The sequence below is a fragment of the Carassius auratus genome, chromosome 30 (genome assembly GCF_003368295.1).
Source record: "Carassius auratus strain Wakin chromosome 30, ASM336829v1, whole genome shotgun sequence".
Lineage (NCBI taxonomy): Eukaryota > Metazoa > Chordata > Actinopteri > Cypriniformes > Cyprinidae > Carassius > Carassius auratus.
Window position 1 is genome coordinate 5,938,580 of NC_039272.1, and position 23,895 is coordinate 5,962,474.

General features: G+C 35.2%; 1 protein-coding gene across 1 annotated transcript; it reads right to left on the minus strand.

The window, feature by feature from the left end:
* Positions 1 to 202: 202 nt before the first annotated feature.
* LOC113048986 (uncharacterized) lies at positions 203 to 23,259 on the minus strand. Its single transcript, XM_026210986.1, has 7 exons — positions 23,055 to 23,259; positions 12,336 to 13,165; positions 11,192 to 11,243; positions 10,673 to 10,808; positions 7,609 to 7,760; positions 3,289 to 3,528; positions 203 to 1,590 (listed from the first exon to the last, which is right to left on the minus strand). The coding sequence occupies exons 1-7, from the start codon at positions 23,133 to 23,135 to the stop codon at positions 1,042 to 1,044; spliced, it is 2,040 nt and encodes a 679-aa protein (XP_026066771.1). The 5' UTR covers positions 23,136 to 23,259; the 3' UTR covers positions 203 to 1,041.
* Between the last annotated feature and the right edge of the window lie 636 nt (positions 23,260 to 23,895).

Consider the following 23,895-nt stretch of genomic DNA (forward strand, 5'->3'; position numbering starts at 1 on the left):
TCAAATGGAGACTCAGGTTTTTGAGTAACTATTGGGAAGCCCCATATGACAGCACTGTTAATGTTTCTATAGTTGAATTAGCGCTTGCTGTGCCATATAGTCTATAATAATAGACTATATCTCTTTTATGCATATTCTGAAATGGTTGTACAAGATAATACAGCAGCACACATCACCAATATACAATGTTTTATTTGCATTGAATGTTAGTTACTGCATTTTAAATGTCTGTACGGTGATCCGTTCCCTTTATAAATCCATCATAATCAGTACAGTTGACAATATTACTGCATTCAGGAAAACATACCATATAAAGAAAACAGTTATGAAATTGGAAATGCTATAAAAATATGATTGTATACACAATTTCAGGTATTGCATCAGTGCATATTTAGCAGCATAGATGATGGCCACAAGGCACATAGTAAGTAGAAAAACAGTAACTTTAGTAATTAAAATTACGTCAAAATGAAATTTTCAGTGGTTATGTCCCTTGAGAAATAACAATATATGCCATTTCGATTCATACATGATTTACTAACTTTTCAACAGTACAAAATGTGAATTGGACCCAGAGTGAATTACAAAAAACTAAACGTGGAAGTCAAGCGAGATGCCAAGCGGCTTTCTACCAGACCAGCTAACTGGTTGTCTACAGATTGCAAGAGGGATTAGAACAAGCTGTACTGTATTTCACAATAAAAGCAACAATACAGACTTACTGTACAACTCAAAACCTCAGTAGTGAGTAGAAACATTGAGCTTGGTTAAACGTTTATCTTATACATACATTTGCAGGTAATAAAATATACTGTTAGATGGTGGTTTTATACTTAGCAAATTAAATGTGCATAACAATAAGTGCTTTAATTTTTCATTCATGCCAATATTCATAACAAACCCATTTGAAATTTTAATCTGGAACAGCAGCTCATAAGCTGAGTTTTCAGTCCTGTTGAGATCATATATTGGCTGAATTGGTCACATGACCATCATACTCAAACTTCATGGCACTGGAAGACTATGTTTCTAGAGTCACTGTTAACAAGAGAGAGCTGAAGGATCCTGTGTCTCCGACGCGCCACAACGGCCTCCCCTCACTAAAGAGCTCGGTTGGATGCTGGGAGCTTGGCTTTTTGATAGCAGCGGCATCTTTGTGCCTTCAAACATCTGTCCGTTCATCTGCAAAAGCTTCTCGGGATGCTCTTCTGAGACTAGAGGCTCTCGGTCTTCCTCTTCTGAGATGGAAAACACGGGTACAGTGACGTGGTCATCCTCAACGCTTGATAGTTGACCTTTGACCTGCAGCTGGCTGGTATCTGAGAGCATGTTTGGGGTCGTAATTCCATTGGCTTGTGCTTTGGAGGACTCGGATGTGCCGGAGAGCAGGCCAAAGCAGGGAGCATTGAACCGTGAGCGTCTGAGGTTGATGGTGGAGTTGAGGCGTCGCTGGCGCTGGGCCGGTTCGGTCAGGGGGTAAGAGGCGTTACTCGTGAAGGAGTCGGACTGGCAGCTGTCGGCAGGATTGTGAAGAGGAGCATCAGATAGGACCTTTCCCCTTCCTGAGACTTTAGCTGTGCTTGGGAGTCCCTGAGTGCACAGTGTCATAGTTAAAAAAAAAACAGGAATAGGAATCCAAAAACATGTCTGGGGAGTTTTGAAATATTCACAAGATGTGAATCATATACCACAGATAAATTAAACACTGTTCCATACTTCAAAGTGAAACTTTCTGTAATGTGTGCATTTCATTAAAGACCGTATATATATTTTAATTTAATATATATTTTATCCAGTCTGTGGAAGAGCTTGCTATATGTTTTGAACCTGTACAATTACCTCAAAATGCAATAAATTACATACCCTCATCCTCTTATATCTCCGAGATTGATGAAAATAATATATTTCAAAAGATTTATCAATTGAATAATTCAAGGCCTAAGTATATATTTGGAATGGATATCACATTCATAAAAAATATTGTGCTTGTTTGCTAAAGCCCTTGGTAAATTGGAAAACTTCTACTGTAACCCTAATTTTTAAGGCAGGATCAGTGGATGAGGTTCAGAATTATAGACCAATTTCTATCCTCCCTTCAATTTCTACAATTTTGGAAAAGTTGGTGGTTGAACAACTTATCAACTCTAGAAAACCAAGATCTAGTTCACTGTTAACAGTTAGGTTTTAGGCCCAAGTATTTGCCAGAAATAGCAAACTGCTTTCTCTCAGAATTTGTTATGGGAGCTAGATAATTGCACTGAAGTAGGTGCAGTGTTATTTTAGATCTCAAAAAGGCATTTGATATGGTGAATCATACATAAATTAGATTTGTTTAGCTTCTCTCAGCAGGCAATTGATTGGTTTAGATCATATTTAGACTCTCGAGATCAGAGTGTTAAAATAAATCATAAGAAAACAATGAGATGGGTCTCCCTCAAGGGTCGATTTTGGGTCCGTTGTTGTCCTTATATGTCAGTGATTTACCAAATTTTTGTAAGCAGTCTAAATGTCAGTTATATGTAGATAACACAGTCATTAATGTATCGGCACAGACTCCACGCTTAGCTGCAGATATATTAGCAAATGTCATGACTGGTGTGTCACAGTTTGTCCTTGAATTGTTCAAAAACCGTATGTGTGTTTTTCAATTGAAAGGAAATTAGTGGTTTTATAATGAAGATCAATCAAAAGGGATTAGAAACAGTTAATTTATTATTTTAGATTCTCATTTGAAATTCGATGTGCATTTAAAGAGGCTGTGTAGAACAATCAGAATTAACTTGAATTGTTTTTACATGATCAGACCGTATATATCTCTGAAAGCAGCTAACTTATACATGCATGCAATGGTCTTTTCGCATTTATCTTATTGTATGACTTTTTTTTTTTTTTTTGCTAATTTTTTTGTGTGATTATTGTTTAACTGTTGTTAAAAAGGCCTAACCAGGGACTGGGTCTGCAAATTTGCCTTTGGCTAGCAAAATATATGTGGAGGATAGGCTGCTTGAAATTGTAGCAATGTTATACTGCGTTGTCCCTTTTAAATAAACTAATAAATAAATAAATATATTCAAATAAAAAAATATATATATACAAAAACTCAGAAAAAAGGTACAAAAGCTTTTTCTGAGAGTGCAGTATGTACAGAATGTATTCATTTATTTTTAACAGATTTTGCATTTGCATAAAAAAATCATAAAAAGCAGTCTTTAAATATTTCACTAATGAACTTTTAATCATATTTTTGTGTGCTAAATGTGATAAAATGCCTTCTGCCTCAATACTCACACTGTCCACCAGCTTGGTGAATGGGCTGGTAGAGTTCCAGCTGCACCATTTCTTATGGAGTTGAGGAAGAGGAGGAAGGAGATCCTGGAAGGTTCGGACACTCCATGCTCGTGGTCGTGTGCTGTTTGTCGATCCGACCTGGCTGCTCTTTGTCACAGACGTTGACGTTTGGTCAGGATTCGACCAGTCAAAGGGACGGCTGGGTCCCGTGTCACTGTGCCTCAGAAAACGCTCTCGTTGCTATAAAAGACAGAGCTAATTTAGGACAAGTAGATCCTGTACAACTGACAAACACTGAAAAAAAAAACTCTCAGCTGAAAATCTCTCTTAAGATGGCATTTTAAAGCCACTTTGAAAAAAAAAAAATATCTAAAATTACGAGAATAAAGTCGTAATATTTCGAGAATAAAGTCAAAATGTTTCGAGAATAAAGTCGTAATAGGCCTACGATGAGAAAATCGAAATATTACGAGAATAAAGTTTAAATGTTTCGAAAATAAAGTCATAATAGGCCTACTACGAGAATAAAGTCAAAATCTTATGTGAATAAAGTTGAAATGTTTCATGAATAAAGTCGTAATAGTCCTACTACGAGAATAAAGTCGAAATATTACAAGAATAAATTAAACTGTTTCAAGAATAAAGTCGTAATATTACGAGAATAAGTTGAAATGTTTCGAGAATAAAGTCATAATAGGCCTACTACGAGAATAAAGTCAAAATATTATGTGAATAAAGTTGAAATGTTTCAAGAATAGAGTCGTAATGGGCCTACTACGAGAATAAAGTTGAAATATTACGAGAATAAAGTCATAATTTCACGAGAATAAGTTGAAATGTTTCGAGAATAAAGTTGTAATAGGCCTACTATGAGAATAAAGTCGAAATATTCAGAGAATAAAGTTTAAATGTTTTGAGAATAAAGTCGTAACAGGCCTACTACGAGAATAAAGTTGAAATATTACGAGAATAAAGTGGAATGTTTAGAGAATAAAGTCGTAATTTTACTAGAATAAGTTGAAATGTTTTCGGAATAATGTCATAATAGGCCTACTACGAGAATAAAGTCGAAATATTACGAGAATAAGCTGAAATGTTTCAAGAATAAAGTCGTAATAGGCCTACTACGAGAATAAAGTCAAAATATTATGTGAATAAAGTTGAAATGTTTCAAGAATTTTAATTTTTTTATTCGAGAATAAAGTCATAATAGGCCTACTACGAGAATAAAGTCGAAATATTACAAGAATAAAGTCAAAAAATTACGAGATTAAAGTCAAAATATTATGAGAATAAAGCAGCGATAAATACAGCAACCTGATCATTAAAGAGATTGAAAAACACATTACTTTAAGACACATAATTTCGCTATAAAACTGATTTTGAAAGCTGAGACATTAAAAGTAGATCTATCAAAAGCACGAATCTTATTGCTATAGGGTGACTGGTGCACTACAAATAACGAATGCAATGGAAGATATGAAATATTATTTCCAAGCATACTGTCCCCGCGAGTATGACACATGATATGATTTCTGCTAATTCCACATATATTTGTGGAGTATTAAATAAGAGAGCTACAGTGCTCCCCGAAGGAATGTCGACTGGGTGTGTGAGCTGATGTTAAGATAAAAAGTGCTTCCTGTTAAGTCTGTTAATAAATAGCATATTCTTGATATTAAGCTGTTTCCGCAAGTCAAAATGTACTCTTCCTCATTCCAGTAAAATGATGCAACAATATTAAAATCAATTCCGGTGGCCTGCAACTTCTCCCAGTGCTCTCAATCCGGGACATTTACTTGTGCAATAAAGGCCTACTCTCAAAATAATATAACTTTAATTTCTACGATTTAAATCCTTGAAAAATTTCGACTTTATTGTCAGAATATTTCGACTTTATTCTCGAAGTATTTCAACTTTATATCAAAATAGTTTTTTCAACATGGCACTGAAATGCGTACTTTCGTCAACATAACTGCATCCTAAAAAACTAATAAAAAACAACAACTTTGCTTTCACTCTTTAATCCCTCCCTGTCTAGCTTGTTCTAATCTGAACAGTGTCTCAAACTTTATATTATAAACACCTCCTGTTTTTATTTGCCTCTTTATGATGAATTATTTGTTGTAAAACCTCAACCACAAGTAACTTTGGATAAAAGTGTCTGCTAAATGAATAAATGTAAATGTATATAAATGCTGTTTGCAAGGATGCATTCAATTGATAAAACATGACAATAAAAGACCAAATATTTCCATTTCAAATAAATGCTATTAATGGCTGCTGAAAATTAAGTTTTGCCAACACAAATAAATAAATAATATAGTAATTAAGTATATTTCACAATATTACTGATTTTACTGTATTGTTGATTAAATTGTTATTCAGATTTAAATTTAGCAGATGCTTTTATCCCAAGCGACATACAATTGGGTTATAACAAGAAAAAAAAAAAAAAAAAAAAAAAAAAACGAAATAAACACAAAATACACCAAAAAGGGAAATCTCAAAACAAAAACAAAAAAAGGTGATATTACAAATATTTGAGTAAACAGGAATCCATTAACATTGCACAATATAATCTATAATACCACTGTTATTAGCTTGATAATACAATTAATTAGGAAAGAAAGCGGCTTACAAAGTTCCCCCACTGGACCCATTCAGAAACAAAATAATTTGAACTTCATAAATGGCTCAAAGGTGCTAGAAATTCAATTGTATAATGAATAAACTTGCATCAGTGTAAAACTAATAAATGTGAGAATTTGGCTTGGATTTCATGCTTTCAGGGAAGTCAGGGAAGCTATATCCAGAGAGACCAGCTGTGTTTAACAGTCCTCACACATGATCTCCAACAGCTCCCTGTGTCTTAATGAATGAATGATGCATTATATAGTGCTTTATTGTGTATTGTTGTAGTGCTTTACAATCATATGGAGGGTCTCTCCTCAACCACCTCATCTAAAGTTTATCAAGTATTATTCTGGATTTAATCTCGAGCTGTTCTGGCACGGTTTCATATTTTTAACCAAAAACAATACCAAACTGTCCGGTTGAGGGGTAAAGGCTAAAATAAAAAGGATAAGAAACTACAGTGACAAACAGCGAGCAGAAACTCAGCCGGACACCAGAGATGCAGGTTTCTGATTCTTCTCAAACCTCCTCGGATGGCACAGCTTGGCAAACTTTTCAAGCCACATTTCAGAGCCAAAGCAGCATGGACCACACAATTGCACAGAAGCACACAGAGCTGTGCTGGGAAATTGGCTACAGGCGGATAGCATTCATTAGTCAGAGCTATTAGCGGGCCAGCTCCCCTCCGGCTGCCAGAGTCTCTAGTGAAGAGCTGCTTCTCTGAACATCAGCACACACCATGAAGCTTGGCCTCCATCAGAGCACTACACTGCTCCAGCTATTCAAGCTGAATACAACTGGACACTTGAAACCACAAAGCAAAAGTAAACAGAGTATCTCTTAAAGTACTAGGAGAGCAATAGAAGCGCCATATTTATAATAAAAATATGAACTTAAAGATAGTAGAGTTTATACAACAAACTAACAAACCAGGGGACGTCTGAAAAAAAAAAAAAGTGCTGGACATTTTTTCAAAACAATTTTCACTTAAAATCACATAATTATACTTTACTTTGTGATTTCATTGTGGATGTATGAAATCAGTTTCCCTCACCGTTCCTAATGGAGAAACTTTTATTACCCTTTTTTGTACTTTTTTTTTTTTGCACATCTGGACAAAATAATTTGTCGTTACTGTAGTACAAGATGAGAATGAAAAATAAATAATATAAGACATGCATAAAGATAATAAGTGTGGACATTCTAATGTAATAAAAATATAAAAATAATGTTAAAAAAATCCAAGTTTAAATATCTAATGTTTTCTAAACTGAAATGTCATGAAATATTCTGCTGGAAAGCGTGCTTGTTTTTTTGTTTTTCTCAAATAAAAGCTACTGGTTTTAATATTTTGTGGTTTAATGTGAACAAATATTACACAAATACATTCAAAATTTTCTCTCTTGTTAAGAATTTTTTTATTTTATTTATATTTTTAAGAACCAAGTCAGTATATTAGATTCCAGATGGATCATGTGACACTGAAGACTGGATTAATAACTTTGGAAAATTCAGCTTTGCCACAGGAATGAATTGCATTTTAAAATATATATTTTCAAAAACTATGTCACAATATTATTGTTTTTCACCCTATACCTTTGAATGGTAGTGTATGTATAAAATATAGCAACGTTTCTCATCCATTTCTGAATGTAGCTCTGCACAGAAGAATCAAATACTCACAGTATGTGGAGAGAAGGGAAGATTGGCTGAGATGGGTGCAGAGGCGATGACGAAAACCTCATCTGTGTCTAATTCTAATTCAGTCAGACCACTGGAGAACTGTTCTAGAGCAGCCTTCTCGGACATGTCACATGCTCCTTTTACTGAAGACCCTTCAGAGCACAAAACAGTGATCGTATGGAATGTCATTTTGTAAAAATGGCTTTAAATACTTCAGGTTAAGCTTAACCCTCTGGGGTTCTTCATTTATGAGTCACACTCAGGACCTTCGGGTCAAAAATGACCCAGAGGGCGGGATTCAGGTATACTTTTTTTCAGTAAAATCAATCAAATGTATTTTTGTTCAATAATATTTTTTCTTTCTTTTTTTGGTGTTTTGAGAGAATTTTATGATAATAATGAATTTTTATGCAATAATTATGATCCATTTTTTCCCATTGAATATAATAGAAAATTTATATATATATGTATTTTTATTTTTATTTTTATTAATGCTGTATTTTATTTTAAAGTACAGCCAAGGCCTATAGAAAACAATTTTTGAAATTAGATTGGTGCCATCTGGTGGACAAATTAAGCATTTTTATCATGCAATAGCACATTTTTACCACTAGAGAGAATGTACAGCTCTCTGTAGAAAGGCTTGTGAATTCTAGTGATTTTTGCACATATTTGCCTATTTATTTCAGGTTGTGGATTTTAATATATAATCACAGATTCTCAAAGACTATTTTTGTCAAGTTTTTTTTTTTGTTTGGTTGATTTAAATGGTAATTTCAAGTGCCAGTTTTACTTTATAATACAGTCAAACCTGAACATTGCACTAGAAAGAGAACAAATGGAAAGCATTTTGTTACCCATTGTTTTAATTCTAACTTAATAAAAAAAATTACATTATTTAAATCATAACATATTTTTATTTACCTTTTATTATAAACATTTCCATTAAAATTATTTTTTGCAATTCAATGAACAGTAACTCTTCAAAATTGCCAACAGCAATTATGAACAAAAAACAAAAATAACAGCAAACATATAATCATTTTCAAACAGTATATGTAAATGGAAAATAGAAAAATAAAAATGTGTTTTAAATATTATCATAACTAAATATTTACATATTATTATGTCCATATTATTTAATAAACAAATGCTGTGATTGGCTTTTTGTTTTCATAAACAAGTGCTGCAATACGCCTGAAGGTTACTAGGGAAGAATTCCATCCTTTGATCTTACTCTCAGTGTGTGCATGTGTGTGTGTGTGTGTGTGTGTGTGTGTGTGTGTGTGTGTGTGTGTGTGTGTGTGTGTGTGTGTGTGTGTGTGTGTGTGTGTGTGTGTGTGCGTGTTCAAGAGAGAGAGAGACATAGTATGTGACTTTTGAATTTTGGACCCAATGTCTCCCCTTTATTTTATTTATTGATTTTATTTCACATATTCTCATATTTCTCTGTTACAGGCTCACCAGTCTAGTATTTCCTTGTGTGTGTGTGTGTGTGTGTGTGTGTCAACAGATGCTGTGATTGGCTTCTTGATTTTATAAACAGGTGCTGCAATAGGCCTGGAGGATACTAGGGAAGAATTCCATCCTTTGACCTTACTCGACCTTCCTTGTGCGTGTGTGCGTGCGCATGTGCTTGTGTGTGTGTTTGTGTGTGTGTGTGTGTGTGTGTGTTCAAGAGAGAGACATGTTGTGTGACTTTTGCATTTTGGATCCAATGTCTCCCCTTTATTTGATTCATTGATTTTATTTCACATATTCTCTCATTTCTCTGTTACAGTTTCACCAGTCTCATATTCCCTGTGTGTGTGTGTGTGTGTGTGTGTGTGTGATTGTGTCTATTTTGCAACCTTGATGGCTTACAGCCTCATGCTTTCATTGCTGTGCACTTTATTTCTTACATTGATGAATAATTGCTTTTATTTCACACATTTCCCAAAATTAGCTTTTGCAATGACACACTTTCATTTGTGTGTGCGTGTGTTTTTGTGTGTATAAGTGTGTGTGTGTGTGTGAATTTTTTTTGTCTGTTTTGCACTCTTGATGTTTTAGAGATTCACCCCTTCACTGTTGTGTGATTTTTTTCTGCATTGTGGCTGATTTGTAGATTGTACACACAAAAGAACTCAGTATTTTCATATTTTTGCAAATTTCCCATTCATTTCCTATGTCGGGTCATTTTTGACCCGAAGACCCTGAGTGTGACTATTTTTTTTACGACCACTTAGACTTTTAAAATCCTGTCCCCAATTTTTTGGGGTGTTCATATACCAAGTACCAAAAAAGTCACCAAGTTTCGGACCATTCCGATGAAGCTACGATTTTTAACATTCTTTAAAAAAAAAATTTCGGGTCATAAATGACCGAAGAACCCCAGTTAATATGTCTTAAGCTTTTAATTAAAAACTAATTTCCCTCTTAATTGCCCCTTACTGCATTAAGGTCTTGACTTCTCATTATGATATTGTGACTTAATATATTTGTTTTTAAGAAGAACATTAATTCTTTTTTTTATTATTATTCATTACACACTAAACTTTTTTTCCTGATTTTATATGCATAGTTTCTACAGAAACTATAACATTTGTGTCCCCATTTACTGGGAAACCTCACATAATTTTCACATTATTATTATTATTATTATTGCACATATAAATTTGCATTAAAAAAAATTTAAGGTTCAAAATGCACCTTCTGTTGTTTCAGTAGAGACATCTAAAACAAATTGCATTATATTGCCTCACGTCTGTTTTTAAATAGATTGTTATTTATTTACATTGTTTATACTGAAAAATGTTTCATTTAAGATCAAAAAATTATTTAACAATTATATAATTTTATAATTATTTCCTTGTGCTTTTGAACACAGGAGGAAATTCATTTTTCTGCAAACTTCATCATAATGTAGCTCTGGTAGTCTTGTTATACTGTTCTTGAATTACAGTTATTTAGCCTTGGTCTGTTTCTAGAAAACACTAATTAATCTCAATGTATAGGTACAGAAAGGGGACAAAATATAATGAACTCCACAGCTTCACAAAAATAAAAAAGAGACACTAAGCACCTGTATGGGACAGCCTGCGGTTGAGGGGAAGGTTGTTGTTGTCGTTCACTGTTCTCAGCTGCTGCTCCAAGTGATTGGGAGAAACCATCTGCAGTTCACTCACATCAGCCGCTGAATTTAGCACTCCTTCTGGAACCTACAACATAATACTTCACTTTATTTCTAAACGAGCTACCAAAATAATCACTCGCCAAAGCACAAGATGACAGCACAAAATCACTGTGCATTCACATTTTCTGTGAGAGCTCAAGTCTGCTTTTCTACACACACACACATTTAAATATGCAAGGAATCATTTTTCAAATTTAAATAATAAATCTTAAAATAATTCATATGCAATTTTCTGTATACAAAATACATTTTAATTATTTCAGTTTCATGCCCAATATGCATCATTTATGGATGGTGCATTTAATCAATTTACTCTACATTGCCAAGTGTGGGGAAACATTTTGAACCCTCCTCATCTTTCATAAAGGTGGGGTCCATCTGTAGGAAGATCATATGATGACTGTTTACCTCTGAGCTGACGGAAGAGGAAGCATTAGCTCTCTTTGCGCACAGTTTCGGCCTGGGAGAACAACAGAACACAAGTAACATCATCTTGTTGGCTTTTAATCACTGTTATCGGTAATTAGGTGGTCCATTAAATAACTGTTTACTTCTCTAGGTTCCCCATGTAAACAGAAACAATGAAAGGCATTGGGGGAAAAATAACCTCCGCTCAATAACTTCATAAATCAGTTCTGTGAGTGTCAAAAGTGATGCTGTTTATTCCCACTAGGACCAACTAAGAATGAATCTTACATGATGTATTCTTTGAAATATCATGCCTGTGTTTTAAGAAACAATTGAAACATCTTTGTGGACAATGGTCTCTCATTTTCTCTATTCTTGGCTTCTTATATTTCTTCCGCTTTGTTTTCTTTGTATTGTGTGACTGCACCTCACTTTTGTGCATTTAGTTTAATGCCAGGTGCAGCACCATGAACGTGCACAGGTATGAATAGTGTTTTAACATCAAAGTGTTTCCCAAATAGGAGAAGAAAGACTTGATTTAAGCTGCCAACAATGGTGAAAAATACCTCCAGCTGTGTCAACACCAACTTGATTTACGCTGTCACGGACATGGTACAGTGTATGTCACATACTAACTCTAAAGTGAATATCTGTGACACCGATAGCAGGTTATGGACTGTGAGCGAGGATATGAAAGGTTGCGTCATATTTTTGTGGAAGCGGATACGTTTTATCACAATTGTTTGAAAATTGGAAAGTTCAACAGAAAAGCACTTATTTGACTTAAAAATCTTTTGTGGCATAAAATGTCACTTTTGATCAACTTAATGCATACCTACTGAAATAATTATTATATCTTAAAGTCTCACTGACCCCAAACTTTTCAACAGTAGTGTACAGTATAAGTGTTCTGTACACTACTGTTGAAAAGTTTGGGGTCAGTGAGACTTTAAGATATAATTATTTCAGCAGGTATGCAATAAGTTGATCAATATATATATAAATGCAGATATACACATGTCCACCACTGGTTCGCCTAGCAACTCTTAAGTCAGGTAAGTTTGCATGGCGACTGCATGGGATTTTCTGCAATTTAAAATCAACTTTAAATAAATCTCTGCATCTATAGAAGAAACATCCTTACCTGAAAATCACACAGAGGATACCAGCAAGGGCCACAGCAAAAACAACTGTCCCACTTACAGCACCGAGCAGTACAACACCAGTTCTGCTGTCGGAGGTCAATAGCGATCTCTGACGTTCGCTTGTGGCTGCTTGAGATTGATTCTGATAATGGAAAAGAAGAGCGAAACCACGGCCCCAGTGGGTAGTGGTAATCAACTCCATAATGACCTCAACCATGTCATCATCAGATCCAAACACTAACTGGCTGCTAGAAGGCCGTCTAGAGCCGCAGAATCGTGAGGAGAAGGTGATGAGATCTGATATGTAGAGAACATCGTGGGGACAGGCGTCAAACAAAGGTGACTGGGTCTCAGGAATCACAGTGTCACCTGCTCCTGTGGCCATTCGTGGGCTTGATGAGATAAAGTCAACGGATGATCTTGATGCCTGAGATGAAATCGAATTTCTGTTTTCAACTGGAAGAGATGCTTGTGCATCGGAAAGCATTTTGTCAGAATTGGAAACTTTGGTCATCTCCATTTTGGTGGACTGTTCTTGGATCACCACTTGCTTGACGTCCTCTCGGAGCGCGGACTGGGGTTCTTTTGGACTTCCGAGGCTTTTCGATGCCAGCGTGCCACCATTGTCTGGTACCTCGTCCACAACGGCACTGTCGTGACTCTCAAAGACATCAAAATCAAACATCTCCATGATCAGCTGGTGACCAACAGGTACAAAGAACTGCCACACACAGTGAGTTCCAGATGAATAGTTATATGGGAAGCCAGGGGACAGAACGAGGCCCTGCACATCCACAACATCCACCTTGGCTCCACAATCAAAGTAAACCTAGAGAACAAAGACAAAAAAGCATCAGATGCATTTCCACGGTCACATTCTGAAACTAAATTATGATTGAGTCAGGACCATGAGACCTAGTTCATGTACATTTATTGTGACAGAATATTTTACTCCTATCCAAACTTAAAAGATCATCTAATTAAAATCATACAAACTTCAGGTTTTTGGAGCAGGTTCTTGATTTTTCGAACCTCGCGTTTCACAATAAGTGTTTTTTTTTTCTTTTCTTTTTTTAACTGGGTCAGTTTTTTCCCCTTAGTATGTCAGCAAATGTTACAAGTGTGGGAGCCCTGAACTTTGAGCTCCTAAAAGTCATGGAATCATGTAATTATTTTATTTACAACTATTGTAATTCCTTTTTTTTACAGAAAGTAAAAGTGCTAAGAGATTTAAATAAGTTTTGAAAATAAAATTAGTGCATAGAGCCCTATAGCAAAAAACAAAACAAAAAAGTTGTAAATATTTAAAATACATTTATTTTATAGTTCAAAATATCCTACATTCATGTATTTACTGACATATCACTCAAGACTTACTGAAATATTGACATTAAAAAAATGACCTATTATTGCTCTTTTGTTGGTTTTGATTTCTTCTGTTTTCCTCATTTGTAAGTCGCTTCGGATAAAAGTGTTTGCTTAAATGACTAAAAGTAAATCATTAAACTTAATTAAAAAATACTACTTGTGCACAATGCACATTTCTTAATATAAATCCTAAATTGTGTTTTAATGTCACTATTGATGAGGATTGTGTGATCTTTGAATAATATTGGTCTTTAGAAACAAAATATTTAAAGTGCCTAAAGTTTACTTGGAACATTTCCACTTTAACTTAATCAAATATACTTCAGTTCATCTTTAGTTGGACTTCAGCACTATACTTTCACACAATTAAAGTGCATTATGCACAACATTTAGCTGACTTAAATTATACAAGTATAACCTTTTAGTATACTAAAAGTACAATTGCAGGTTATGTTTATTAAGTACATAAATATGTAAATGTATTTTTATTATAATTAGCATGAAATAAATGTAATTAGTAGACCTATATTTATTTTACATTGTGGAGGCATTTAAATATTATTTTGGAAAATGGAGGGCCTTGGCCTCAAGATGTAAATTAAATGTAAAAACAATTTTAAAATTTTAATTAAATTAAAATGTATGCATTTAGCAGACGCTTTTATCCAAAGTGACATACAGTACAGTGCATTCAGGCTAACATTTTTTACCTAACATGTGCAGGTAAAAAAGTCGGAACAAAGCAATAAAAACTAATATAACAATCCTCCTATTATAAAAAATGAAAATATGCACATTATATTAAAATCACTTTCATGTGGAGGTCAAAGAGTTGCATGACGCCTGGGTGAAAGGTGGTTTGACTTTATTGCAGCACATTTAAAGATAACACGGTAGCAAAGGAAAGACAGTGATTACCAATGATGAACATTTTTTGCATGACTTGAATTTAGATTAAGATAAACATGCTCAAACTAAATTACAATTCATGTAATAGCAGTGGAGACTGTTGAAGATAATTCTTCCCAGAACCCGCGCTCCAGGGGTTAGTGCTACAGTCCTAAATCATCTTAATAGGCTGTGGTTGTTCTAGCATCGAAAGTTCAAGAGGATGGCATGAGTTCAACAAACCAATGGGAAAGTCTTTGGCGCTGCTCTGTTTCATTCGACGCAACATTAAACATAGGTAAACAATTTTGGCAGTCATAGCTGCACTAACGGTAAGTCGCTAGATTCTAGAAACCTACTGTACGTAAAGCATTGCCCTAATTTGATCGTTTCAGAGCAATAATAACAGACAGCTGTGAAAGAAACCCGGCGAGCAACAAACAAAATGTTCTGTTCAGAAAATTAGCTTCAGTCTGCCTCTCCCAAACTGAACTATTCAACCTTTCCTCCTTCAACGGGTATCAAAGCTGGATATGTTGGCTGCTCTGCTAACCTCAGGGAGGTATTCCTTCAGACATGCTGTTTGTAATATCTCACAGGTGTCCAGGATGAGGGGACCTCGGTATAATTGGAGGCAGATGGAAATCGGGGCTATACCACTCCAAACAAGAGCTTGGCAGGGGTCTGTTTGTTTATTGGGTTTCCTGCTGGCACTGGTTCTGGACTGTGGGAGGGAATAAATGAACTGCAAGACCTCAACAATGCCAGACAGGTAACAAGCCTAGCCTCAAGTGACGGCATTATGTGACAAAGAAGTGAAATTAAAGATGAAAAGGAGTGGGTTTACTTTCTAAAGACACATTCCAAGACGTATTGTCATGATTTATTAGTCGACAAGAAATGCTTGATTATCTTTCATGAAAATTGAAAAAACACGCACTGCCTCTGAAACGACTTTCCTTTTCAGCTGACATTGCCAGGGAAGGAAAATAAATGATGTTAGCCAATAGCCAAATATGACATACAGTAACTAGGCACAGATGTAGATTTTAAAATCTTGCCTTGACACAGCATTTTAATGTTGGTTCATATAATAAAGGCAGTAATGATTGTATATATATAAAAAAAAAGGATATTATAAGGATTTTAACGATAATTGAGAAAGCATCACTTATTGAGGGTACATTTGGCTTGCAGAATCCTCATTTTAGTACTGAGAAATTAGAGGGTCAAATAAACATCAGATCTTATCATTTTCACCCTCACGCCAATTGATTGCAAACACTTTCATATCTGGATTGATTCAGATATGTACAGTAACATCCAAGTTTCACAATCTGATGGATAAAATCAATAAAACCAATTACTGATGGATAAACTCAAGTCACCGCATATTTTCACATTTAATAAAAAAAATCTTGCAGTATATGTAAAAAGGCGTGCGAAAGTTTGTGAACCCCTTGTAAAATCGGTGAAAATATGAATCATTTTCACAAAATAAGAGAGATCATACTAAATATTTTCCTGAGTAAGATATTTTAAATAAAAGATGTTTACATATAGTCCACAAGACAAAAATATATCTGAAATTATTAAAATTACTCCTTGGTTCTCAATACTATGTGCTGTTACCTGATGATCCTCGACTGTCTTTCTGTTTTGTGATGGTTGTGCTTGAGTCCCTTGTTTGTTCTGAACAGTTGAAACTGAGCAGCGTTCTTCAGAAAAATCCTCCAGTTCCTGCAGATTTTTCAGTTTTCCAGCATTTCTGTGTATTTGAACCATTTCCAGCAGTGACTGTATGATTTTGAGACCCATCTTTTCACACTGAGGACAATTGAAAGACTCAACTATTTAAAAAGGTTCAAACATTCACTGGTGCTCCAGAAGGAAACACATGCATTAAGAACCCTGGATTGAAAACTTTTGGAATTTGAAGATTAAAGTAAATTATACTTAATTTGTGTTCCAGGAAAATTTTACGTATCTTCTATTGCTTCCGAAGGTAAGAACTAAATGAAAAAAAAAAGATATTTAAAAAAAAAAAAAAGAAAAATTTGGACATCTTCATCCTGTTCAAAAGTTTTCACGCCCTGGTTCTTAATGCATCGTTTTTCCTTTTGGAGCTTCAGTGAACGTTTGAACCTTTTTTAATAGTTGTGTTTCAGTCCCTCAGTTGTCCTGAAAAGATGTATCTCAAAATCATACAGTCACCACTGGAAAGGGTTCAAATACACAAAAATTCTGGAAAACCGAATAATCTGAAGGATTTTTTCTGAAGAACAGCGCTCAGTTTAACTGTTCAGAACAAACAAGAAACTCATGACCAACCATAACAAAACAGACAAACAGTCATGGAAAAGTTTTCACGGCTGTAACTCAAGATGTGTACTATAATAAACTTAAATGGTACACATTTTCAGTGGTCAAAAACTAAATGTGGTTCAGCTGATATTTTTTTTTCTTTTAAACAGGAATGTTGAAACTAGAAATATATCTTCTGGAGAGATCATACCTGTCTGAGTGCTATAAATAAAAAATTTCCAAACTCATAAAAAAATGCAAGTTATCACAATATGAAACTTTTTATCTGGGGTGTTAATTTTAAGGCCCTATATGGTTCAATTTCAATACAGCTCCATTTTCAAATTGTTGAATTCACCTATTATACCATTGGTCGAAAACCAAATGTGAGTAATACTCATTGTGATTAAAGAATAATGTTCATTCATGACATATATATTGTTATTATAACATTTTGCCTTTCATCATGTATGTTTGTCTTTCTTTCTTCAGAAAAAATGAATAAAAGATACCACATAATCATACAGCTATGTGTTTGTGCCCCAACCCACTTAAAAAAAAAAAAAAACGTTGTTGGAGGACAAAGCAAGATTAGTGCAAAAGTTGAAATGGAAAAGGCCACTGTAAATAATGTCAGCTTTATAAAGTCCAAGTAAGTTTTGTCTTCACAGTGCCTTATTTCTTCTGCATACTCTGATTCTCACCCTACGTTTCTCTTCATTCAGGCCATTTATCAAACTCAGATCTGTTGGTCAAAGCCTGAGTTTACCTCAGGTTCATGTGCTACTACACTAATAATTGCATGCCTGACATTTGATCCGGTCAAATGCCACTCACTGCGGAGTTGTAAAGTAAGCCGATTTCAGACTAGCACAACAGGAAAGTTGAACAATGCCGATAAATCTGAGAGACAAAGAGCAAATGGAACAAGAGGTGAAAAAAGGTTCAAGACAAGCATGTAGATGCAGTTGGTCAAGGTCCATGTTTCCATGACCGTCCATGCTAAAGAGGTTTGTGATTCAACCAAATCACCCATCTGCCCTTAGAAAACCATTTGGTGCAACAAGTCCAACAGGATCAAGCATACTTCCAAAAGACAACAAAAAAGAAAACTTTGGCAGTGATTTGCAAGATTTCTGTAAGTACCGCCCTCTCTCTCTCCAAACAAATGGAATTGGGTCATTACCGTGGCTCTGCCATAATACTGGACTATCTGCTGGATAGGGTAGTGTACCATGCATGGTAGACTTCACATGAATGGCGTCCAAAGTACCACAGTGTGGAATAGGAAATGGGACATTCTTATAATGCCAAACATCCCAGCTCTGTTACATCATCGTCCCGCACTGGCATGGCGTAATTAGTAAAGTTGTCTTTTCTCCCACAGGGGACATTGGAAGGCTTTGGTGTTTGGTTATATAGCATTTTAATGAAACTAGGGTAATAAGGAGGAGGCATTTACATAAGGTCCCGCTGGTTATCGCGCCCCAGTTGTGCTAAATCAAAAGAGGATAGCTGACGACCCCCTTCCTCCTCTGCCAATCACTCAAGCAATATACACTTGAATACTTAAGTCATTCACTAGTCAGTGAGTATCATTTAAAAAATCCATGTCTTTTAAAGTCGACATCAAACATCACAATGGATCAACGGATGATCATGGTTCAATCTGTCAAAAAACTTCTTCTTTTTTAACTCCGAGGGCAATGCACACTGCTTTGAAAGCCTAAAGATTTAGCAGTTCAAGCATGGTAACTTTGCTGGGAATCAAACTTATAATGTTGGCATGCTACATTAGATTGCAATTCTCTACTGCTTGAGCTTCACGAATGCACACAAACAGAAACATAAAAAAAAAATAGTTACAATACAGTTTATAATAATCATATATTTTAAAGAAAATTTATAAATAGTTTACAGATTTTAAAGACATATGGTCTCATGTTTGTTTTTATGTGTGAGAGAAGTATTAATGTTAAATGTTTGTTTTTACTGATTTCTTTTTTTTTTTTTTTTTTGAGTGAATTGTAAATCCAAATTTTGAAGAGAACAATGACTAGGAGGGAAGTAGCCCTCCACAACCCAATGAAATCACGTTCAAGTCTGAAACACAGCAAAAGATCAAAAGTTTCCCTCTACATTTTTGTTAAAAATTAAAGAAAAAAAAAACTAAGAACTCAAACTCAAGAAAAAGTGTAATGTCATCCTTTTACTTGCCACTTACCTTTCTTTACTATTATTTCACCTATCAACTGCAATTTTAAATAGCACAGCATGACTTATATCAATATGAAACATAAAGGTAACAATGGAAAAAGAATATGGCAAGGGACAAGTCCACACGAAATGAGGACGCCATAAACCCTGTGGGCAGATTAGAGAAACACTATAAAGAGGCTGGCAGGTATAAAATGATATTATGTGTTATGAGCAGTTCTTCACATGTAGCCACCAAACACACACATCCGGAATATGACAATACATGATATCCATGGGGTTTTCCTGTGTATTATACTCGCAGACAAAGATATCAATCTAATGTTACTGATCACAGTTTACTACAGTAAATGCATAACAGTGCAAAGCAATAGAAGCACAATTTATGCATGCATTTTTGTGCAAACATTTTGCTGTTTATTATTATTATTTATTTATGTTTAGTTTCATTCCATTTGAATTTCAGCATCTATTCCCTCTGTTGGTGCAACAACGACTCATGTACTGAAAAACAAGCCTCCTGCACTTTCAACATCAACAAACTGTAGCTGACTCACTGAATGAGTGCGAGTAAAACAGTGCCAGATAAACTCACAGCTGTCGCAGGGAACAGCAGATTGCACAGTAAGGACTGCCATGTGAAAAACACCACACTGAAACTTCCTCTCGTATTTGATAGGTTACACACATCTGTTCACAACCTCTGTTCTTATTGTCATTTATTATTAATTCTCGGCTTGTCTGTCTCACCAACATTATCGGCACTTAAAGGCTTTTTGAACAGAAAAATGTGACTCATTATGAAATGTGAGAAGTCAAACAAGCTGTTAAAGCAGCTGTTCTCTTTTGCTGCACAGTGTTTTCACAACAGAGCTTTCAGGGATAACATGAGCTGACAATATGACTACTGAACTTGTGCTAGCAGAGAGCTTAAGCCCTTTTGCCACACACACACTCAAATGCACAAACATCCTGTGAGTCCCCCATAAACATGCTATGGGCCTCTGTAAGGGGGCTGGAAGAGGAGCATGGCTATTTATTGGTTGTGAAAAGTGAGACTGTTCCAGGCACTATGGAGCCCAGAGAGCCCATGATGATGTGTTACAACCGGTTACATCAGTCATAGCTTGCCACTGGACACTGAGGCCAGCAGGACTGGATTATGACAATATTTCACAATAATATCTTGATGAAAAGAGCAGCCGTAACTGCAGCGACAGATCTGTGCAACACAAAGAAACACATTTTGAAACACATAGAAATTAATTAACAATGTAAATGAAACAATAATAATCAATAAAAACTATAAATACATTTTAAAACCAAAAAGCATTATTTTTTTTAACTGGTTTTAAATGTTTAAAAATAATACTGGATTTAATTTATCATTTATTTTGTATTTTTCTTATTTATTCCAGGTTCTTTATTTCTGGAAGGTACAGACTTATAAAGCGTAAAAAACCCTGATTTAATCACTTGTTGATTGCATTTTACTTAAATGGTTTTGGTATTTGCTATAATTTATATATACTGTATATAGAGTAACCCTGAAAATATTTATAATACTTGTTCACAACTGTCGCTGGAGTACTTCTACTGTATTTCTTGTGGAAATATCCAAATTCTCTCAAATATCCAAATTCACACAGAATGTGTTCTGCTGGCCAGGAAGTACACATTAGTGGTTTGTTCTCATTCAAACTGTCACGAGCGGCTTTCTCCGTTCTCATTCGGCTGGGTGAAAAATATCAGAATTGTGTGGGTGTGATATAACATTATTGGTGGGGTGAGGTTGAATAATTGAGAGAAATCACTCAGAGAGCTGCAAGTGCTTTGCATAGATATGTGAACACAAATAGATGCATGCACGCAGGAATTTTCTGACCTATGCATTGCTAACCGCATTAACTCAAGAATGAGAGGAATTCATTGTCTAAAATATTGATTAGAAACATTGCTGAGAACAAACCCATGACAAGTATCTTTTACGTAATATCATATAAGGAAGCTTTTCTTCTTCATCCGATTGTGAGGGCCATTCAGCAAATTCCAAACTTGATTTGCACAGTTCTGAAAATCAACTTAATTCAAGAGGACAATGGGAGCATTTAGAGGGGCCGGATAACTGCAGAGGCGCTGAGGAGCACACACTCAGTAACAGAAGCGATGCACATCAACAATGCAACAAAGCCTTTGTTAGCGGCTCAGGATTCTCAGAATTATGGAGGAAGAGGATTATGACTGAATCTGACAGGTCGTCACCTCAGAAATAGCCCTTGACCTTATGTGACACAGTCAAAACCATGCTGACCTTTCCCACAAAGATAAATAAATAAGACCAGTATGAAACTAGTGGGAGAATATGCTACATGATTCAGAGACAAATTGTAAATCTGTCATCATTTACTCATCCTGTTGAAACCTATGACTTCAATTTTCTTCTGTGGAACATAAAATATATTTTGGAGAATGCTGACTTGTTGGAATTCAGTATAAAAAAATAAAGAAAAAAAAACACTGAGGAAAAAAATATATAAAATATGTATATATTTGTGTGCCACAGAAGAAACAACTGCATATAGGTTTGCTTGTCTTATTTGTATTATTTTATGATGGAAATTACTCTATGCGCCATTAATATTTAAGATCAAAGTTCTGACATAATATCATAATGTCTCTCTCTATTTATCCTTGTATGGAATATCGCTCTGCTTTACAAGAATCAATAAATCATATCCATGCATTGGAAGGGAAAGAGTATTGGTGAAAGGCAGCATGTGGAAATGACCACAGAAGTGTTTAATTGCACGAGTGGAGCTGGTTTTCCACAGGAATCTGCTAATCACCTCCAAAACACACTAAGGTTTTCCTTAACAACATATTTCCCTAACTCTCCTTTTCCTAACATGTGAGAAGCTACATAAACAATGCACAGGCTCTGTGATGAGAACTGGTAGAATAAGAAAAGATGGTAAAGTGAAGGGAATATCAAAGGTCCTGTCATTGAGTTCTGATCTATGACTGTACATACAGACAGGTCTGAGAAACAAAAGTTTCAGAGACTCAAAAAAAAAAAATAAATAAATAAATAAATTAACAACTAAATTGTTTTTTGTCTGAAACATAATAGGCCTATTTTGACAATGAGATGATGTAACAATATATAACGCAACTATGTACTATGTATTATATAGCAGACATTTTAGAGAAAATAAATTTAATGTTTTCTAGGGTTTAAGGGGTCTATTATCGGATTTATTTCTTGTCACATGACAAAAAAAAAAAAATGCTTCCCATATGTGGATCACACATAACACTGAGTCAAACATTAATAATATTTTGAACTAAATCTGATTCACTTAGTAGTACTAAGAATGAACTAATCTACTAATGTCAACAGATACTTATGCATAAGATTTCCTACAATAATTCAGCTCTCCAGGTACACCATAGAGTTTAGACATAAAACATTTTTTAAATAAAAATATTATTTAGAAAAATTTAAAACACTATAATAAAAAAAAACAAACAAACAAAAAAACAGCTCATACCTGACCTTCACATAAAAAGACTGGTTTGTTAATTCAATTCATTTAGTTTAGAATATTTTTCTATTCTTTATATTAATTTGAATTCTCACTTTGATAGGCTAATTGTTTACAGAGACATAGTTTTTATTTCTACAGAAGCGTTTACCGCGTTGAACTGAGCCAGACCACACAACAAGCTGCTCCACATTTCAGCACAACACCTTCCCCAAACCTCCGAATTAAAATCCCTTCAGACCAAGAGACGCAACATTTCAAAGTTGCTTCAACTACTACAAGCTCCACATAGTCTTCAGTAAACTGCATACTATAATCCCTGCTGTAAACATTTGGACAAACCGCAGACAAACACAACAGAAAGTGGGCTACTGCCTGCCATACACTAGTACTCACTTTTTGGGTGTAGCACCCAGTCACCCACAGAAGGCAGACTGTCAGGAACACCCCTGTGCTGCTCAGTCCGCGAAGCCCCATTTTAGTCACTTGAGCTCGGCTGCAGACGCACGCAGGACTGCTCTCCCTCTCTCCATTCACCTGAGGGAGCGCGTGGGCGCGCACGCAGCCGCAGCGGAGGTCTGGCGGTGCGCGTTCTCGATCACTGCACAGATCAAATACACATCAGTGTGTGTGTGTGTGTCTGAGAGTGTGTGAGTGTGAGTGTGAGTGAGAGAGAGAGCGAGAGAGAGGATATATATATCTATCTTCAGGTGCATCTAAAAAAAATGAATATCATTTTAATATAACTATTTTTTGTAATTTAATTTAAAAAAGCTAACTTTCTTTTATTCTAGATTCATTGTACCAAACTGAAATATTTCAGCTGTTTTTTTTTTTTATATATATACAATTCTGATTTGCGACTTACAGTTTAGGACAATTTAAAATTCAGCATCTCAAAAAAAAATTGAGCTCAATTAGTTTGAATAATATTCTGTATAAATACTGGGTACCTCCTGTGCTAGATTAGAACATGCAACCAAAATAATGGGGAAGACTACCGACTTGACAATTGTCCAGAAGACAATTATCAACAGCCTTCACAAGGAGGGTAAGCCACAGAGTAGGTCATTGCTGAAAGGGCTGGCCTTTCACAGAGTGCTGTATCAAAGTATATTCATAGAAAGTTGACTGGAAGGAAGATTTGTGGTAGGAAAAAGTTCATAAGCAACAGGGATGACCACAGCCTTGGGAAGATTCTCAGGAAAAGCTGATTCAAGGACTTGGGAGAGCTTCA

Bases quoted from the DNA above. Each gene is read 5' to 3' on its own strand.
- LOC113048986 (XM_026210986.1), bottom strand. From the start codon at position 23,135: ATGGGGCTTCGCGGACTGAGCAGCACAGGGGTGTTCCTGACAGTCTGC. The intron at 10,809-11,191 runs GTAAACAGTCAT...ATTATGTTGTAG, and splicing joins CCTCTTCCGTCAGCTCAGAG to GTTCCAGAAGGAGTGCTAAA. The intron at 7,761-10,672 runs GTGCTTAGTGTC...TGTGCTCTGAAG, and splicing joins CCGCAGGCTGTCCCATACAG to GGTCTTCAGTAAAAGGAGCA.